A 20,460-nucleotide genomic window follows, 5' to 3' on the forward strand; every position below is an offset into this window, starting at 1 on the left:
GTCCTGATAGAGCAGATGAATCAGAATAAATACCCATAAAACCCTATTTAACCCCATGTCTCCTTCAACTTGAATAGCTACTAATTAAATTAAATAATTTCGTCAGAACGCCACAATGTTTTTTATATTGTGACACTCCTGCAGTTTGGATATTTGCACTTAGCCATATTGAGCTTGAGGCTATTTCAGTTAATTGTTCTGCCCTAACCTCATGGATTCTTTCAACTGGGCCACCACTGTGGTCCAGACTGAACAACTAATGGATGCATAGAAATGTGTCTATACCTCCATGTTCCTTTTCTGAATGGATGAATAAACATTTGAACAAACAATTGAACAGATCGTTGTGAAATTTGGTACAGAAGATGAATCCTATACAGAGCTGGGTGATGCATAACCTTTACATGTAGCCCCACCTGCAGGTTAAACATCCATGGTTCTGTAATGGTGAACTGTGATTTGGGGATCTCCTGACCTTTCCCCAAGTTCCACTATGACACTTACACTTGTGGTTTTGAATAAAATATCTTGACAACTATTGGGTGAACTATAATAAACTTTGGTTTAGAAAGTCATATCACACACAATTAATTGAATTGGCAAGTGTAAGTATGTTATAAGCTACTGTAAAATGATGAATATGGAAGATATTAGATCCACAAAACATCAGCATGCTGATGAAAATTACTATGTTAACATGCATGTTAGCATAGTAATTTTCCATTATAACCTTTTGACTCATTTAAGCTATGGTGGTATTGTTTGAAATAGAGGATAACTCATTTTGTGACTTCAAATTGACATGACTTAAATTTTCAACTTCCTTTGTCCAAATTTTGACTCCAATTTTTTCAACCAAACTGTAAGAAAAACACTATAATCTATTTAAACTAACTCCAGCATGTACCCACTGGTCAAAAGCAATTAATGTCTAGTTAAAATCATTCAGGGCTGCTCGGCTGTTAATGATATATATATATCATCAACATCAACCAGTCCAACCAGTCAGAGCAACTACCAGAAGCCTGCCGGGTTGGTGTCATCATGAAATGAAATATGAAGGTAGGCTAAGGAATTCAGTCTGGTCTAGGAATCAGATTGGGACTAGGATTGGGTTACTCTCTCTCTCTCTCTCTCGACTGTGTCAGTGCTCAGACCCCCAAATCCCTGCTGACTAGATGTCTGGTGGGAAGGTTGCAGACAGCCAACACTAATCCGGTCTCTCAAACACACACACTGAGGCGTGGGCACAGAGACACTCATAAAAAGTCGTGTTTGATCTCCATGAGGGCAATTTATCATATGCAGTTGGGGGGGTGACATGCTGTATTATAGGCCCACCATGGAGTCATCGGTTTTTATTAGGCCTGACCTATTTGCATTTGATTAAAAACAATTAATGGTGCTTGAAGGTGTCCAATCACTGATCTGCGTTTGTGCTATTTAAAAAAAATAAAATAAAACCAAGACAGATCAGTGTCTGCATAATATTTAAACAGCCTACAGTTTAATAGCTATATTTTATATCTTTAACATGCCTATATTTCATATTATAGCTTGTGTGCACTAATAATTGTATGCCAAATAAAATATGTAAAATTACTGTTAAATAATAATGTTTATGTTATGTCTTTATTTACAAAAGGAAGACACCAAAACATAGACACCATTTCTGCTGCTCATGTGACTGTGATACATCACAATAATGGTGCAGATTAGTGTGTGTGTATGTCAGACAGACAGACAGTCAGACAGACAGTCAGACAGAGTAGGATGCTGCTGCTGCTGCTGCTGCCGCTGCTGCTGCTCTGGTAACCCCTCACCTAGATCATCCTCTTGTGCACGGCGCTGCAGGCTGATATCTCTGCGCTCTGCCCAGCTGTCACCCCCGGCATTGGTCCACCAAGCAGACACACGTAGGCGCGTAACCGACCGACCGACCAACCCCCTTTTTCCCCCCCCCGGCCGGCAGACTGAGAAGAGCCGGCGAGCGGCGGGACAGCCAGGCAGCTATACCCGACCCCGCTCCGACGGGACAGACAGGACCAGAGGTCTCCAGTCTCCAGCGACCGAGTGAGTCCATTAAATACATATTATTTTAGTTAGGGTCGATGTTTCTGTTTTGCAGCGATGGTAGGCTATCTGGGGGGAGGGAAAGAGAGGGAGGAAGGGGTGGGGGGGTTCTCCCGATCTCAATCTCCGTTGCCGGGTGGAGATCAGTGATGTAGCCTAGTTGAGGCAGGATAAACTGTGACTTCTTGCTCTGTTAATATCCTCAAACGCATCGCAGCCGCCACCAGAAACACTGTAAATTGTATGAAATTGTGAAAGTGTGACCTGCTTCCCGTGAATCTCAGTCTTCGTCTGTAACTTGGATCAATTGTGCAGTTAAACCATCCACAAGGAAACAACAACACTCAATATTTTAGACTGGCCTCTATTGAAATGCGCGATTTTCGGTAGGACGTCAGCGACTTATGTGCGCATTTATAAATATGATTTCAGCTGCATTTACGTCCACTACATCAGTGGGTGGATGACGTGATTATTATTGTCGGCAGTTGTGTTGTTATTACCGATCATTCATAGGCTACTGCAGGCATATCTTCCTGTTAAACCCTGCACGGTGTGTAATTTCACTTTCAAGTGCTTTTTTACTTCCACTCTGTGTCCAAAATGAGGTTATTTTCAGCGATAGTCCCTCGACCAGCTCAGACCCTCCCGGCGAAGCTCGTGTCTCAACACGTTGTCAGAAAGGAGGTGTGTGACTGAAAATAAGGGCTCCGCCAATCAGCGGCGGCGACCCGCCCACACTGTGCCGCTTGTTTACTACCGAAGCTCGGTGGTGATTGGTGGAAAGGTGGGGAAAATCGGGCTTTGTGCTGCGTTCGTGTCCAAGGGAGAGAGTTGGGAGATTATAGCTTCGTTGTTGAAAATAACGTTAGGTGAAGAAGGCTTTCAAGGATTTGAAGGACTGGGCCTGCACTTCACTTCATTCATTTTAACAGTAGGCTACATTTCTGTCATAAAGGTTAATTATAATTGTAACAATTACAGCCACTAAGGTAAGCCCAATTTTCTTCCTGAAATAGCCTTATTATAAACAATGTAAATCAGTTTAAGTCCTGTGTTTATGTAACTGTCAACCTACCTTTTAACAGTTTATATAGGCCTATTCAATTTTCCTTATACATGATTTTTGAATACATTTTCCGAATAATATTTGTAAATATTATTATGTATATGTATTATGTAAATATTATTATTATTATTATTATTATTATTATTATTATTATTATTATTATTATTATAGGCAGCACCAAACAGTTATTTTCATTATCAATGAATCTGTAAATTAAAGTTTTGGTCAACCAAGTTTTTCATAAAATAGTGAAACTATCCCTAGACCTATCTCTAGAATGTAAAGATATTCAGTGCTCAACAACGTTAAAATGGGAAAAGCAGTAAATCCCCATATCTGAAAATCTAAAAATACAATATAATTGGTATTTTTGTTTTACTAAATTGATAGAATATATTTAAATAATTTATATTTTCTGCAGTGGTACCTCAAATGCACTCATGTGAGTAGCTGACTTATTTGCAGTCCATCAAAAAGCGGATCAGAGCCAACAAGATTAATCAGGAAACACCAAACATGTAGTGAAACAGTAAAAGATTATATTACAACTTGAAATATGGTCAGTTAAAGATGGTTAACACTAAAAAGCCACTGCTTTGAGCTGCTCGACTTTTTAATCAGGGTTTTTCCTGTGTGTCATGAATGCAACATTGCCCCCATTTTACTTCTATGGGCTACAGGCCACAGTGAATGCACCCAAACGTCAGATTATGTCTGCGGAACGTGTTATCAGCGTTAACAGAGTTGATAACAAAACCACAGCAAGATTTCGTTTCGGACAGAATCTAAATCCACACAAGTCTGTGTGTTAGCTTCAAATTCCAGCTATAATTTCAAATCCCATGTGATGTATTTCCTCTGCACTATCAGGCACAGATGCACGATGGAGTGTGAGTGCATGGTGTGTTTGTCAACGCTTACTCATTGGCAAAGTTGCTTTCACCTTAGATTGACACATTTATTCATCATTAGAAGCCTGATATTTATCATTTGCTGCCATGGGACATTAAAGTAACCATCTACTTTCATAGCTTCATGCTTTTAGGAAGGAAGCTGTGCAAACATGAAAATGAAACTTACTGTAGGACAGTTGGGGAATATTATATAAGACTATAGCAAACTCTCAGTTCAAAGGGGCACCCCATCAATTTAACACAGAACTCATCATTAGGAGGAAACAGTGAAAACAGTTGTATACTTGTCCTGTCATTCTGGGGAAGCTTTATCAAGTCTGAAAAAAAAAACCCTGATGATGTCATCTGGGTTTGTTTTTTTGTTTTTTTTTATCCTAACGATGGGTACCTTGGCTTTAGCCGCAGACATGGAACAGAAAGTGTGCGTTGACAACGAGAGGTGTAAACTTCCCTTTAAGTGGGCCTTTCGATGCCAGAAATGGTCGGATGAAAGATGCTATTTGCATTCTGGGAAAACCAGAGACTAAAAGTCAGACTATCTTTGTGAGTGATTTTGACCAGTCTTAAAAAAAAACTTCCTCTTTTGAGTTTCACAATTGTATCAAAGCTCATTACTAAATCCTCTTCTAGTCACTGTTGGTAATATTTCTCTAAAAAAAACATACTGGTTGCCTTGTCTGCAGGAGGGAGCGACGCTGTGCTAGGTCCCTTCATTGTGTGCAGCAGCACCATGGCAGCTATGGGACCTGAGCACAGAGCTGGAGCAGGGACGGCAGCCTGCCCGTCGGGACTGCAGACCTGCATCTCTACGACAACACACATCAACAATGGGCCTGACATGCAGCACACTGTTGTAAGTTGACTGAGGGGGATGAGAGTCCTGTTCAGAAAACACATATTTCTTTATGCATTTGTTAATTATGGTGTTATATCCATGCTTTTGCCACTTTCTGGCATTTATTTTCTGATTAATTCATGTAAAACGTTCTAAAACTTGTCACTAGCGGGCAGATTGCTGATATTAGGTTTGCATCACATAACAGGTGCATTGTCACGATAAGAAAACAAGCATTCTTCACAGTTTCTGTGCTCTCACAAATGAGGTCATAGTTTCCTTCCACTGTGTTAGATGTAATATACTACCTGGTCAGAGGTTGGCAGCCACTTCCTTTTCATACTGTTTCACTGGCAGATCGCGCCGTCGGCCGCCAGGACGCCACAGATGGACAGGAAATATTCTCTTAACTGTTTTATTCATGGCAACAGCAAGACTCGGTTGCAGGTCCTCAAAGTCCCATGTAAACAGCTTAACCCAACAAAGTATGTCTGTCCGTGTCTGGAGGGGTGATGCATGGCACAAAAACCATAACTTGGACCTTATTATTTTACCACCTCTGTTTACATGTGTGTCCACAGAGCTGTGTGCAGACTAACAAAGCTTTCATGGAGAGTGGGCATCACAAGAGCAAAACATCGGCTCACTTGCAGAGGGAGGCTGAGCCAGGCTGGAGAAACCTGGCTGCCCCCCTGCAGACTGTGGGACCCGCAGTCCACCTGGGGAATGCATCAGCTCCATACAGGTGAGGGGTCGCTAACAGTGTTAAGAGTGTGAATGTGGAGATTTATCACACCAGTCTTATGTTATGTTATCGTATCTTGTCTTCAGCTTCCGCAGCCCAGAGTCCGTGGAGATGGATGAGATCATGGCCGCCATGGTGCTGACCAGTCTGTCCTGCAGCCCTGTGATCCAGAGTCCTCCACAGACAGATGCTGTACCAGGTCTGTCTCATATGATGTTGCACCTCCTTTAATCTATCCCTGATCATTTAAAGGGACAACGAGGAGTTTTGGAAAAGCGAAGCGTTTTCACACTACATTTATGAGCCTCCGCGCGCACCGTAAAATTCTTTGACCGGCGCAAGACGGACTCATGTTTTCATTCATCAATAATTAAAGTCAGAGGTTCAAAGAGGTTCACATACCGTCGTAGTTCTGACCATAAACGGCGATTCTGCGGCGTTATTCTCATGACCCGCCACGAAGGAAACGCTGGTCGGCTCGACCAGCGTTTCCGCCACCACTAATAATAACAAAATAACGATAGAGACAAAACGATATATTTATCGAAAATGGGCCCATTAACAAGTGTGGGTAGCGTAGATTCATCCACATTAACGTGAGACTTTTTTATAACCGAATAGAAACTCCTCGTTGTCCCTTTAATTTTATTTTTATTTATTGAACTATTGTATTGTATTACTCCTTGTAATTGTGATTTTGCTGCCTCTTGGCCAGGTCACTTTTGAAAAAAGGTTCTACATCTCAATAAGCTTCACCTGGTTAAAGCAGAAGTAAGCGATATTTTTGTGTTAATATAAGTCTTAAATAGTTATATCTTCCGACAGAAATCACTTACATAGAGTGTTTGGACAGAAACACGGGTCTGTCAGTCACTCTGCTCTGCTCTGAGCCGAGGAGAAAACTTTTCTCGTATCCTACAAGTTTTATCCAATGAGGAGAGAGAACGGCATGCAGGGCTGTGTGTGTGTAGCCCGGTGCAGCCAAGGGATGCCGTGAATGTGGTGACGTAGGGACGAGGACCAATAGATCCATGACGAGGGCGGGGGCTGCTAACTCCGTCGGCTGACAAGACGTTATGGTGCGTTCAAGGCAACTCGTAACTCGTGTTTTTCCGACCTGTGAAGTCATACCAGTTTGATCTGGTACGAGTTCACGGGTCGGAAGTTACGAGTGGCCGTTATAGTGACTTTCACAGGTAAAACAGGTCGGAAAAACATGAGTGTGTTGCCTGGAACGCTACAAAGTCGTAAGTCGTGACTTGAAGCTGTAATTTACGGTTTCAAAAGCCTGCCTGGAACGCAGCATTAGCCAAAACGACCGGATCGCTTACTTCTGCTTTAAATAAAGGTTAAATAAATAAAATAAATATCATCACCACCAGACATCAGTGATAAAAGGGCATGAGCTGTTGGCTGTTACTCATGGCTTTATTGGTTATAGTATTAATCAGCTTTGCAGGGTTAAGCAGTAATCATTTGTTAATATGTAGATTCATACATTTCTTTCTTCATGCAGTGGCCTGATGGGGGGTCCAGAGGAAATGCAAAGCTCTATGTAAAACTAGAAAACACCCAGAGGAATCAGTCGTTACAGAGTTAGTACACAAGTAACCACAGTGGTGACATTTTTGTTTGCTATATCGTGGCTGTAGCTTTACCTCTTTGCTATTTTAAGGCTAAGCTAAGGAAGCAGTCTTAGTTACAGAGCAATATCCATCTTTTGTTTAGCAATAAAACTCAATGTTGCTCAATTGAGTGCAGTCACAGGTTGTGATGCTATTGTGGTGTAAACATTATAGCAGTTAAAGCTAACTATGTTTAGCTTGTGTTAGCAAACTGTAGGTGGATCTTGATGCTGCTGCGTGTAGCCTAAGTGACATCACTGAGTCAACTTCATAGATTTGTGCCTCTGCTATGCTACATGTTAGCATTTGACATAAATACCAAAGATCCTCTACTACAGTGTTACTCATTGCGCGGCTCGCGAGCCACATGCGGCTCGTCAAGCTATAATTGGTGGCTCGCATGGTAGCTTCCTATGTGGTAACACAGCCAATACATTTTTTCAAATGTGCTACATAAACATACAACACTGGACTACAAAAACGCAAACATCCGAATTATACTTCTCCCTACTTTCACCCAAATAATGAAGGTGAAAGGAAGTGTTTTAAGTGGAATTTAAAAAAAAAAAAGGTCATCCCTAAAGGGGGCATTGTCAAACCTGGCAACGCAGCCCGCAGCCATGTGCCATTGTTTACAACACTTGACCTCAGCGCACGTTTGCGGGTGTTGTGGCCCTACTGGTTCCTAATTTAACTGGTTACGGTGCTGAACAGCTGCAGATGTTTTGCGCTCCCTCAGCAGATTCGTCACAAATTCACAAACTTACACAACATATACCAGCGAGTTTCAAGCCACAATTCACATCTTCCGCGGCGAATTATGCTGCTGTGAGTGAGCACTAACAGTATTTTTACGTACAGCCACTTGGAAAAATAAAATAAAGTGGAGAAAAAAATAATCATTAATATTTGCTTGGAGCGGGTCTCGATCTCGTTCAGCAAAAACCAATTTCACCATTAGACCACCTGTCTACTCTGTGAGCCACCTAGCTCACAGGTGCAGCCGCTCACTGGATATCAGTCAATTTCGTCACTACAGGTTACGTTTTGACTCGAGGGATCTTGAAAACAAACGGGTACCATCGGTGGTTTGAAATCACGGACAATGACTCGGTGTTTTTTGTTTCTTTTCCTCAGTCTAATCAACATATTCAAGCGTTCAACTTCTCCCGACAACCATACACAATTTGACAAAGCGTGGGTTGAGACAGTGATGAACTAGCTCGAATATGTCAATATACGCTCAACAATATGTAAATCAAAGCGATACACTTGTGCCATCTGATGGTATGTTCATGGGTGTAAAGTCGACTGCTTTGTAATCTCATTTACTGTATTGGAATGGTGTTGTGTACTGACATTTCTTGACACTTCTATTACTGTGAGGTGGTTATGCATAGCGGTGGCGTGGGTCCCGGGGGGTAAGGAGCACGTGCGCACGCTGGCGCGGGAGCAATAAAGCGGGACGGGCACACTGGGGCCGGGGGCTTGGTGGGCGGGCACGTTGTTTTTTTTTTTGTTTCCTTCACACAAAAAACAAAAAACAACCCACACAACAGGGTTTTTTGTCCTTATCTTTCATATATGGTTTCTTGTTTTTACCACACATTTTATCTTGCCTTATTATTTTTTCCTTTTTTTTCTGCCCCCCTTTGTTTCTGCTTACCCGTTGTACGGCATGGCGGGTACGGACCCGGCGGGGGGTCACACCCGAGGCATGGGTATACGGAGTGGGGGGCGATGTTGGGCACTTTCTCCTGTTGCATACCACTTCCATCTGTTCAATACAATACTGTTCTATTTTACCCCTCTTTTCGTTTTCCTGTTCTCGCCTTTTCTTTCCCCCCCCCCCCCCCCCCCCCCCCCCTTGGCGTGCATTTAAAAGAAATGTACATTTAAAGTCGCTGTGGTTCGAGGAAGAGAAGGTGGAAGTTAGCTCTGAGTCTAGCTGTTTCTGGCTGCGGTGAATATGATGCGTTCAAGGTGAACTGGGCCAGGTCGGACGTGAGTTCGTTTGTTGAAATGTGTTTATGAATGGTCTGATGCTTTAGATTTCGTGTGCCGACATATTTTATCATGCCCTTTGTAAAGGTATACATTTTAATTAAAAATATTTGACATTTCACAGAAAAAACTGACGAACTAAACAGTTTTGGGTCCATGGGCGATTATGGCCGACGTCCGACGCTGCCCTGTTCCCTTGAACGCCATCATAGCCAAAGGCAGGCAAAAGGGTAGATCAGGTAACATCTCTTCCGCGAACCACGGCGATTGAAGTGAACATTTCTTTTATGCTACGCCAATAAATACGTTGTGCGTTTATTAAGATCTGTAGAGAAGTGTAAAGAAATGTAAGTTACACAAATATTCGCCCCCACCCCCAAATACCAGTAATGTGATTAAATGCTCTAGTTCGTAACTTTTCACCCATGTACACATGCAGTGGCTCAAGTGTTTCGCTTTTGTTACATATTTGTTCGCGCGTATTTTGACCGTATTTCCGAGCTAGTTCCATCACTTTCTCAAACACGACAGGCTTTGTCATAGTGTTGTAGTGTTGTGCGGAGGTAGAGAAGTGTAGCGCTGAATATGTTGATTTAGACTGGAGGAAAGAGAACAATAAACACGAGGCATTGTCCGGTGTATTTCAAGCAAAACCGATTGTTACCATTGTTCAGATCAGTCGAGTCAAACGTTACATGTGCTTAGTGACGTAATTGGACTGATATCAGTGAAAGCGGCTGTCACCTGTGAGCTTGAGTGGTCACAGAGGTAGGCAGGATGGTTAGTGGTGTAACTTGGTTTTGCTGAAGCGAGATCGAGTCCCGCTCCACGCAAATATGTGAGATTATTTTTTCTCCACTTTATTTTTTTTTTCCATGTTTGTGGCTGTACGTTAAACTGTTGAGTGCGCACTCACTAGCAGCATATTCGCGCGGTAGATGTGAATTGTGGCTTGAACCTCGCTGGTAATATGTTGTGTATGTTTGTGAATTTGATGACGAATCTGCTGAGGGAGCGCAAAAACATCTGCAGCTTGTTCTGGCCACCGTTAACCAGTTATTAGAACCAGTAGGGCCACAACACCGCAGGCTACGTTAGCTCCGTTAGCTCGCTAGCCAGGTGATGACGTTTTTAAACAAGAAAAAGGACATAAACCAGCTCAAAAAACAGACGACAGACACACAGTGTATGTAACATTGTGGAGTTGGGTGAGGAAAATGCGTCTGAGGAAGCAGCAAACAAAAATCAGCACGAAGACTACCAGAGAGGGGCGAGCAGGCAAACAGCAGGTGTAATATAGGAAGCATACAAGATGGAACACAGAAAATTCAAGACAAGGGGACGACTTTTTTATTTGTTCTGTATGTCATGAACCTAACAAAAACCCCTCACTGTGATTGCAACAACAAACTACTATTACACTGGAAAGTCATGGACATGCATGCCCAGACTTCCGGCTCATCCAGTATTAAGGTAAATATGGTCTTAAATGAAAATGTATTGGCTGTGTTATTTCTTTTTTTGTGGGATGTCCAATTTATATGTAGAAATGCACATTTGCAAAGGTGACTTAGTATGTTGTTGCAAAAGTGGCTCTCCCCTTGATTTTGCACTGCCAATGTGGCTCTTGTGAAAAAAATAGTGAGGATCACTGCTCTACTATGACAAGATGGCTCATTACAAGCTGCGCCAATGATATGAAATGGTACACTTCCTGTTTCCTAAGTGGGCGTGGTCACCTGTGCCCCCACCTCGTGTTGTGAACGTGTGTGTGTATGGATTTATAAAAGTTGTCGGTAGAGGAAAGTGAGCTATAGTTTCTTATGATAACAATTGTTGATAAATATTTACACAACTAACAGTCATATTTAGCATTACGAAAATTAGTTTACGAAAATTAGCGAACTTTAGTTGACGTTGCCTAGGAGATCTGAGCCAAATCTTGCAATTGTTTTGTTGAGACAGAGACAGGTTTTGAACAATGACGTGTCCGTCTGAAATCTGCCATTTTCATGTCATAATGTTCAGAAGAGATGTGGTTTGTGAAAAATTTGTCAAATATTTACTTTGGTGATAATATAATAATCTGTGCTCGTGTTCACTTCTCCCATTGGAGTCATGTGCTACTGCTCTCCTAGTGCCCGTCGTGGGCGTCTTGCTTCTTAACCTTCTTTGATAATACTACAAGTACCACAGTGACAGTAGTCAGTAAAGTAAAGTAACATAGCCTAGCTTAAAAGTAGCAAAGAGATGAGCATGTTAAGTTCTGGCAACAACTTTCATATTGTATCTTACTTCTTTAACCTTAATTAATATAAGCTTATTTAGCCGAATGAAAAAAAATAGACGATGTGCTATTTTTAAAGGTGCTATTTTGAATTTTCTTGGCAGAGCGATAAACAAAATATGACTAAATAGGGGATGGAGCAAAGTGGGAGTAAACAGAAGGAGTAAAACGGTGGTAAAACTGTCTCAGTAAAGAGACGCACGTCACAACCTTGGCACCGGTGTGGGACACCTGCTGTTCTCTGTAGGATGGGCAGAGAGGACGCAGCAGAGAGCAGTCCCAAACGCACACCGTCTATTTTCATCACAAAGACGCAGGGAATGTTTGAAATCTCAACCATAAAGGTATCATTTCCACAGTGAGCTGTTAATGGCAGGGTTGTGCAGGACCAAACCGGCGTCTCCACTTTTAGGGTGAAAACACATCGCACATGTTGTTTTCAGAATTTTTTTATCATTACAATCCTGAGGGGAAATAGGTCACTGAGATAAAAACTTACAGTGACCCCCCCTCCCCTCCTTTCTTCCAGCTGGCTCATCGTCGTCAGCTGACATGGAGTGCGGTGGCGGCGAGCTCTCTGACAGTGGCAGCAGTGGCTACTGGAGTTGGGACCATGGTAACGCAAGCCCCACCCCCTCGCCGTCTGTAACCGAGATGGACAGCAGCCCCGACGACGGCCTGCACATGGAGCTGGAGCAGGGAGACGAGCTTAATGCCAAAAAGCCAAAGGTACATGCTGCCTTGAAAATGTAAACACAAGTGCGGTGACATCAGAAGCCTCTGTGATGTTTCTAGGTTTCTCTTTACTCTCCATCCCGTGCTTTACCTTTGCCGTTTCTCTCTCTTCTGTCTTCCTCACAGAGCTCTTTCAGAGGTGTGTACAAGTGTCTGTGGCCCAGTTGTGGCAAGGTGCTAACATCTTCAGTCGGAATAAAACGACACATCCGTGTGCTGCATCTGGGGTGAGCCGACATTTCAGCTACGTATTAATCATAGGGAAAGCAAGTGTTGAAACAATACTTCGGTTTAGATTCATTTGCCAAAGTCTTACTGTTATTCTACTGCTTCCCCTCCCTCCCCCAACCTCCTTTCCCACATGTTTTACTTTTTAAAAAAGAGAGACTGCCTGGGGCGAGAGACTGTTTTTTTTTTTTCCATCCACCCCTTGAAACTGCACCACAGTCTCTCCAGTAACATAGGATGATAAAAATGCTCAACTTTGAACAACTAGAAGAACATGAAGGCAGCACGCCACTATTTTAACATCAATAATTGCTTCTTTACTGACTTTTTACGAATTTGAACAACTGGAATTAGGGAAGACAACAAAAGTGTGTCTTGTATATTCAGCTGTTAGCTAGCTAAAGATGGTTGAAATTAAAAATGTATTGTGTATATGTACAATTAAGATTTAAATCAAGAACTGTAATTCATTATTTGACTAGACAGATTTCAGTCTTCTTAGCTGTAGTATTCCTTACAGTGCATTATGTTAAGTACAGTTTCTGTAATACAGTAACATTTTAGAAGTGTATTAAAATCTATATATCATTTCTTTTGGGGGGATTGTATCAATTGATTTCTTCAGGGGCATGGCGTAGGTTTTAAGCTTCATGTCCACATTGTTTCTCCAGTGTAGTCTGGGCTGTAGTGGAAACCAGACAGGTCTGCACAGTGGAACATTTCTGAGTTGAAAAATAACATTAAAAAAACAAGAGGGGATGAATTTTTTACCGACTGATTTCTCTGACTTGGTTAGGGGAAGTGATGAAACATTTTTGAGATTTTACATCTGGGACAGAGAGAGTGCTGCTTTCAGTAACGCTCCAAACAAACAAATCACTCTGTCTCTCTTGTCTGTCTCTCCCGCCTCACACACAGCAGTGGATCAGACCAGTCCCAGAGGGAGGAGGACTTTTACTACACCAAGATCTCCTGTGAGACGGTGGATGCCAGCTCGGCTCCTGCCCCTTCCCAGCAGGCTCTGGGCCAGGCCTCGTCCTCTCATCTCAGCTGGGCCTCCTGTGGTTCTCCGCCGGCCTCAGGGCTCCAGATCCCCCCGGCTCACAGGCCCAGGTCCAATTCCAGCTCTGGGCCCGGCCCGAGTAGACCCAGTCCGCTCAGCCAGTCGGCCCCCAGCAGCTTTTGGCAGATCCACTCAGAGCATCTCTATCAGGTGGGTGCAGCAGCGTTGCTCTCGGTTTCTGAGGGGATTTGGCCTGTTATTGACTGTGAAGACTATCAAACAGTTTATATAACAGTTTATAATAGTTTAGATCCAAACTCATTTTTGACATTATGTAATGTTTGGCTGCCAATAAATGCTATAAATCACAATATCTGCCCATATAATTGCAGTATTTAAAGGGACAATGAGGAGTTTCTATTTGGTTATAAAAAAAGTCTCATGTTAATGTAGATGAATCTACGCTACCCACACTTGTTAATGGGCCCATTTTCGATAAATATATCGTTTTGTCTCCATCGTTATTTTGTTATTATTAGTGGTGGCGGAAATGCTGGTCGAGCCGACCAGCGTTTTTTACTTTCAGTTTTGCGGCGAGTTATGAGAATAACGCCGCAGAATCGCTGTTTATGGTCGGAACTACGACGGTATGTGATCGTCTTCGAACCTCTGACTTTAATTCTTGATGAATGAAAACATGAGTCTGTCTTGCGCCGGTCAAAGAATTTCACGGTGCGCGCGGAGGCTCATAAATGTAGTGTGGAAACGTTTCGCTTTTCCAAAACTCCTCGTTGTCCCTTTAAGCAAAGCCAATCGGCCACATGATGCATGAGAGTGATATCAAGCCTAATGTCCAACATTACCATTTGTCTCATCTAGCTAATAGCACAGACCACAACTAGTAAATGTGTTTCATTATTACTGGTCTGATTCATGTGGCTGACCAGGTGATTAATTAGTGTAGTGTGGGTGGATGTAAATGTGCTCCACCAGCTGGAAAACCTGGAACCACATATAATTAAATTTGTCCCGGTTTTCTATGATTATTCTCTTAATGCCTTGTCATCTGTCTAAATACTGTTTCAAACCTGATAGGAAGATGATTCTGAGAGGATCCTCCTCACTCTGTCTTATTTCTGGGAATGTTTTAGGTTATATTGAGTTTTGGCACAGAGTACCTACCTATCGATCTATTGGCACTGATCAATCTCAAATTTCAATAAACAATTGTTTATTTCCCAGAATATGAGTTCCCTGGAACCGAGCTGTATTTTGGGGAAGGAAGAAATGTTTTGAGAGCGATGAAAGGAGACAGCACGGCCCTTGTTAGCATGAATTATTAAATGTCAGGCGTAGATTTAATGTGTGACTACAGGAATTTACTTTCCAAACATCAGTTTCCAAATTCAATCATCTTTTCCATGAAATCAGGCTGTAAAAGAAAACAAAAACAGATGTATCTAGCTTCCCTTTTCTGCTAAATAGAAGAAGAAAAAAAAAGGACTTGAATTACCATAATTTTACTGGAGGTTGTGCGCAGACGTCTCATGTTACACCGTGTTGTTCCAGAGGTCCTCCTCGCCCGGCGCGCCCCATGCAGATACCCCTCTAACGAGCCAATGAGCTACAACTTTGTTTATGCATCACAAAGCAGCACATTTTACTGGTGACCTGCATTTACCCTGTACCACTGAGCATGTAAATGGATGCTTTGTGACAGTGAGAGACTAAGCTGTCGGCTTGCTCGCTCCCCTAAGGAGACCAGACTCAAAGCAGCCTGTAAAAGGCAGAAAAACACTACATGAATTCTTCCAGAGGAGTTGTACTCGATGGCCATTTGTGTATGCTCACTTTGAATTGATACAACCTTTAAACTTTGAAAAAAAAAATATATTAAAACAACCATGATAATTGCGATTTTGCACGTGATTCAGATGCTGTGCCATGTTTGTCTTTAGTTTCCTCATGGATGCAGAAATCTAGTGGTGCGTGTTGGATTGTGGGTCAGTGTTTTTGTGTGTCGCGGCTGCTCGAGACTCTGTGGTTTTTAAAACAAAGCAAAAAAAAATTGTTGTTTCCAATCCAGGTACAGTCACTCCAAAGGGTTATCACTCGACGTGTACAGATTTTCTCCATGTACTTGCCCTTCCACGGGGGCGGGGTGTTAGGAATGTAGGCATGTGCTTTGTTCAGAGAGGCCAGGGCTGCACAGGAAGGAGAAGTAGAGCAGAGGGAATGGGAACAACTTCACAGGAAAAGATTTAATGTCATGACATTTTTCATTTTGCCTGTTAGTTACAGCAAATGGACAGAAAGAGGAGGACAAACTTTAAGAATTTGTTTGCTGGAGTCGTGGAGCCTGACAGATGGTCGGGATGAGCTGGCTGCTGGTTATCGTTGTGGCAACAACTCTGTATCAGTTTGAGCTGTAAAACTACACAATAAAACATCTTAACTAATTTTCTGTCCGGTAAATAAATATTGTCTATAAGAGGATGGTGTATAATGAACAGTGCAGTATTGGCAAAGTAGCACAGTGTCACATAGGTTTATCACACAGAACAGAAAACGTGAGATCCTTGATGGGATAGTTCAACATTTTGGCAAATTGGCCCATCGCCATATAGTTTTAGGAGTAGGTTTGTTGCCTTTAATTGTCGGTGCAAGCTATTTTTAGAACGGCGGAGCAGGGCCGTGAGCTGCTCAGAGCTACGCTACGGAGGCTAATGGGATTTCTTGGTTTCCCTCATCAAACTCATCAAATACACAATCCAACAACTCCAAAACGCTCTGGTGGACAAGTTGTTACCGTGAGAGTTGCGAGGCGGAGTTGTTTTCAAGGCAAATTCAGAGCCTGCTTGCTGAAAAACTACCCTGATGGGTTAGGGTCAGGGTTGCACCGACAATTAAAGGTAACAAACCTACTTCTAAAACTATAGGTATGGCAATGGGCCAATTTTCCAAAATGTTGAACTATCCCTTTAAAGCTTAAGCTGCTGTATAATATTGTAAAACCTACAGATAAGATAAGATAAGATAAGATAAAATGTACTTTATTGTCCCATTCAGGGAAATTTGAGGTGGTTGCTGTCTCTGGTGTCATTGTCAGCAACATCTGCAACTGTTTAAGAGGAAAAGCTTTGAAAAAAAAATCCCCGCACTGGCTGGACAGCACCGAGCCACAGAGAGAGACAAAGTTAGCAAACAGCCAGTGAACACAGTGGAGTATGAAGCAGCTCGCCAACGACTAAAACAGCAAACAGGAGGGTGAATATCGGCTTCACCTGTGGCCACAGGTCAGAAAACATAATCCACAAACCACAACACAATCTGGGAGACACAGTATGTAGCTGTACTAGACGTGTTGGTCTACATATCAGCCATATCAAGAGGTGTTACGGCCTGTTACAGATTGACAGTTGGTTTCTTCTGCCCCCAAGTGGCCAAGACATCAGTCAGAGGAGGTTTGAATGGTTTTATATTAAAAAAAAAAAGAAATGTTCTTTTGCTCCTCACAGGAAATTGAATGTCATACAGTTTAAAGACCTTCAGACATATTAAGTCATGTGCTGTCTCTTCTTCTTTTCTGTCTGAAGGCCTGTAGCCCCATCCAGGTATCTGTGTCACCCAGAAGCCCCGGCTGCCAGGGCTGGACACCCAGCGCCGCCGCCTCGGGCCAGACTAACACTCCCGTAGGTTTACTGCCATTAAGCTTCTTTCTGTGCTTCACTTTAGATTTGATTTCAGTTTATTACCAGAATGATCTGCTGATATTATTATGACAGTATCTAATTGGTAGTATGCTATAGATCAGTTAATTTAATTTAAACGTCTCATGATACAAGGGGCTCTCCCCCACTGTATCTTAAGTACATACAATTGCTTCACTGTCCACCATGTGCGTCACTACAGTTGTTACTGTATTTACTCTGTGTTACTTGATGCTACCTACTGTTTTCATTAATCCGTGGTCATCGTATCTCCTCAGATGGTAAAACCACGCTGTCGGTCCGTCAGTGTTGGGGAACAGTGGCTCCAACAGAACCGGCTGCAGCCAATGAGCGCCTCGCCCTCCCGCACTCACTGCTCCTTCAGGTGAGACTTCACAAACCTGAGTTTGTTACTGATCAGTGTCTCACTTTTTTTTTTACCAACAGTCTTCAGCTGTGAGATAAACCGCTAACTGCATAATGCTAAGTATAGCAGAGGCTGATGGGAAAGTCAATAGTTTTGTTGGTGTTTGGTCATACACTGATACACTGATACATTTGAATTTTGGCATAACATTAATTATTTGATCAAAACAGATATGGTAACCCATCAAATAGTTGTTGTTGGTTAATAAAACATAGACCATAAATCCTTCAATCTGAAAGCTAACCATGTAAACATGCTGCCAGTACTTCTTATTGGGATTTTTACTTCCACTGTGTTAGAGAGAATATTTCCGACACTACTGAGGTTTGGATTATTCATTCTCCCATAATAATGTTTACGATTTCTACACCTGGATGGATGCCATAAATAAATATATATTTGCTTCTGTTTACCCAAATCTCAATCTCTCAGGAGACCTGTGGCTGTGATTCAGCGGTTGATGAAAATTCATCATTATGACTTGGATCTAATCATCATATTTTGCTGATTTGCATTATCAAATTTTAATCTCCATTTCAAGGAGCTGTGAAATGGACAAAAAACCATTAAATTGTTCATGTTTTATTCCAACATTTTTGTCGTAAACAAACTTTTGGAAACTCGAAATAACAGAGGAAACAAAAAATAACTCAGTTCTTGTTTTAAAGGACCTGTCAATCACTGTGGGAGTGATAACAGGTTATATGCAGGTTATATATGCTGCTGTTCTGAGATGTGACAGCTGAGATGTAGATTAAGCATCAGGCCACAGCAGCAGCAGCAGCTATCGGGAGGGTGTCTTGTGTTTTCACACCAAGTGTAAATGAAGCTTTATTGATTTGAGTCCTGTCCACTATCAGTCTCCTCCAGGTTGTCACTTTATCCCTCACAGGGTGACTGTCTTTAAAATCACATCTCCATGGTTCATCTAGGGAAGATAAAAAATTGATTCAATCATCTCTTCATTTGTTATCAGTCTATTTCTCCCCTCGCTCTCATTTTTATATAAATAGATCTCTTTAAGAATGTGTGTGTCGGCGCCATCGCATCTCCTCACCATTTGTGCCTCTCCATCTGCAGGAAGGGTCGCGGGGAGGCCAAAAAGTGCCGCAAGGTGTACGGGGTGGAGCGCAAGGACCAGTGGTGCACCGCCTGTCGCTGGAAAAAAGCCTGCCAGCGCTTCCCTGACTAAAAACAGCTACGTGACGACGAGGGAGGGAGCGTTAAGAGACAGAGAGGTGGCCTGATGAATAAGTGATAAAAGAGACTTTTATCAAGAAGAGGAGATAATTCAGGGCCTGGGAGCCATCAAGAAAAACAACTGTTCTTTTATTACATGTGTTTTTTTTTACTTTCAGCCTGTTTTGTTTCTTTCCTAAAGGAATGCAAAATAAATTTTCTGTATCTTTGTAACTTGATCTTGAGAACTGAAGTCTGCGATGGTGCTAACTGTTGACTGACTTTGACCATGTGATGTGCTAAGCCTACAATATTCTCCTACGTTATCCAAAGGTCATATTACTGCCCCTGTAGCTCCATTTTATTAGACTGCTACTTGGCTGTTTTCTTTATTCCAACCCTCTCTTCCAGTGGTTACACAGTGGTTATGATGTACATTATATTGTGTGCTTTGAGTTACATACAAGTATTTTATACTTTTTTTTTTATCGTCGTGTTCAGCCCATGTATTGGGCTGATTTTTTTCTTTTCTTTTTTGGAATATTCATGTTTTTTGGCACTTTGTTGGAATATAAACTCACAAGAATAAGCTATATTTGGTTTGACTCAACCAAGATCCTTCCATGATATGGATTTCCTTCCTGCCCATGTTGTTGGCATACGACCAGTGTTGTAAGGTTTTACCCACGAAGCTATGAGTCATAGCAGTGGGTCTAGCATTAGGAGAAAGAGTTTGTAATAGCAATAAAAAAGAGAGGAAATATATTGTCAGACACATTAAAAGCACTGAGAATTTGAGAGGCTGTTTGTTTTTGTTTTGTTTTTTTCTTCTGCATGACAGTCCACAAGAGAAATAGCAAACTATTTTATTGTAGTTTTCTCTATACACATTTTATATGAAGACTTGAAACAATGGTATAATGTTATAAATGTGGTCTGAAATGTACACTGTATTCACAAATTCATTTTTTGTGTGGAGGTTGACACACACACACACACATGCATGTGCACAATTTTCACACACAAGCGCACACACACACACACACACACACACTGCAATTACCCACACACTCGTATGCATACATTATTACATCTCTTAATCAAACACTATTTAACACTATTAAGATGCAAAAAAAAAAAATGGATGTGACCTATGAAAATATCCTGATGGCAGAACAAATGACCAGAAACTGGATCATAACAGCCAGAGTTAACATGCGCAGTTCATCCTATTCCTTTGTTCTTAAACGGTACATTAAGATGGTTTTCAGGGCTGGTGTCATTAAAAGACCTTCTCTCCTCTCCTACGGTGCGTTTCACACCCAATGACCCCGCAGGTTTCCAGATTTATGCCCTTTAGTACAAAATGACACAAACAGCTCTGCAGATGTTTAATGTTTAAGAGCTGACCCGGGATTAGTTTCCTTTTTGCTCCTGAGCTCCACCTTAGTGACTCTGTTAGTTATTGCTCCCTCACTCCCATAATTACACGGTAAGTTAGGAACCGTGTGGAAAATATTAGAGGAGAAGGGAGCTCAAGTCGGAACTGAGAGAGCAGGTGCATTAATGCAGCAGCTTCAAGATCCAATCACACTGAAGAATCTGATTTTAAATACATCACATTTT

At 42.0% G+C, this 20,460-nt stretch overlaps 1 protein-coding gene across 2 annotated transcripts; it reads left to right on the forward strand.

Annotated features, from left to right (window-relative positions):
• The first annotated feature begins 1,977 nt into the window (after positions 1–1,977).
• znf395b (zinc finger protein 395b) lies at positions 1,978–19,632 on the forward strand. Of its 2 annotated transcripts, none has more exons than XM_085770116.1 (10): positions 1,978–2,073; positions 4,740–4,909; positions 5,473–5,636; positions 5,723–5,835; positions 12,082–12,281; positions 12,414–12,514; positions 13,434–13,728; positions 17,115–17,210; positions 17,507–17,613; positions 18,736–19,632. In XM_085770116.1, exons 2-10 carry the CDS (start codon positions 4,787–4,789, stop codon positions 18,845–18,847), a joined length of 1,311 nt encoding a protein of 436 aa, XP_085626242.1. In that variant the 5' UTR covers positions 1,978–2,073; positions 4,740–4,786; the 3' UTR covers positions 18,848–19,632. The 2 variants fall into 2 exon arrangements, with proteins under 2 accessions (XP_085626242.1, XP_085626244.1); XM_085770118.1 differs by having other exon boundaries at positions 13,437–13,728.
• Positions 19,633–20,460: the final 828 nt, after the last annotated feature.

This window comes from Trachurus japonicus, chromosome 24, assembly GCF_045865225.1.
Source record: "Trachurus japonicus isolate A0001 chromosome 24, Traja_1.0".
Lineage (NCBI taxonomy): Eukaryota > Metazoa > Chordata > Actinopteri > Carangiformes > Carangidae > Trachurus > Trachurus japonicus.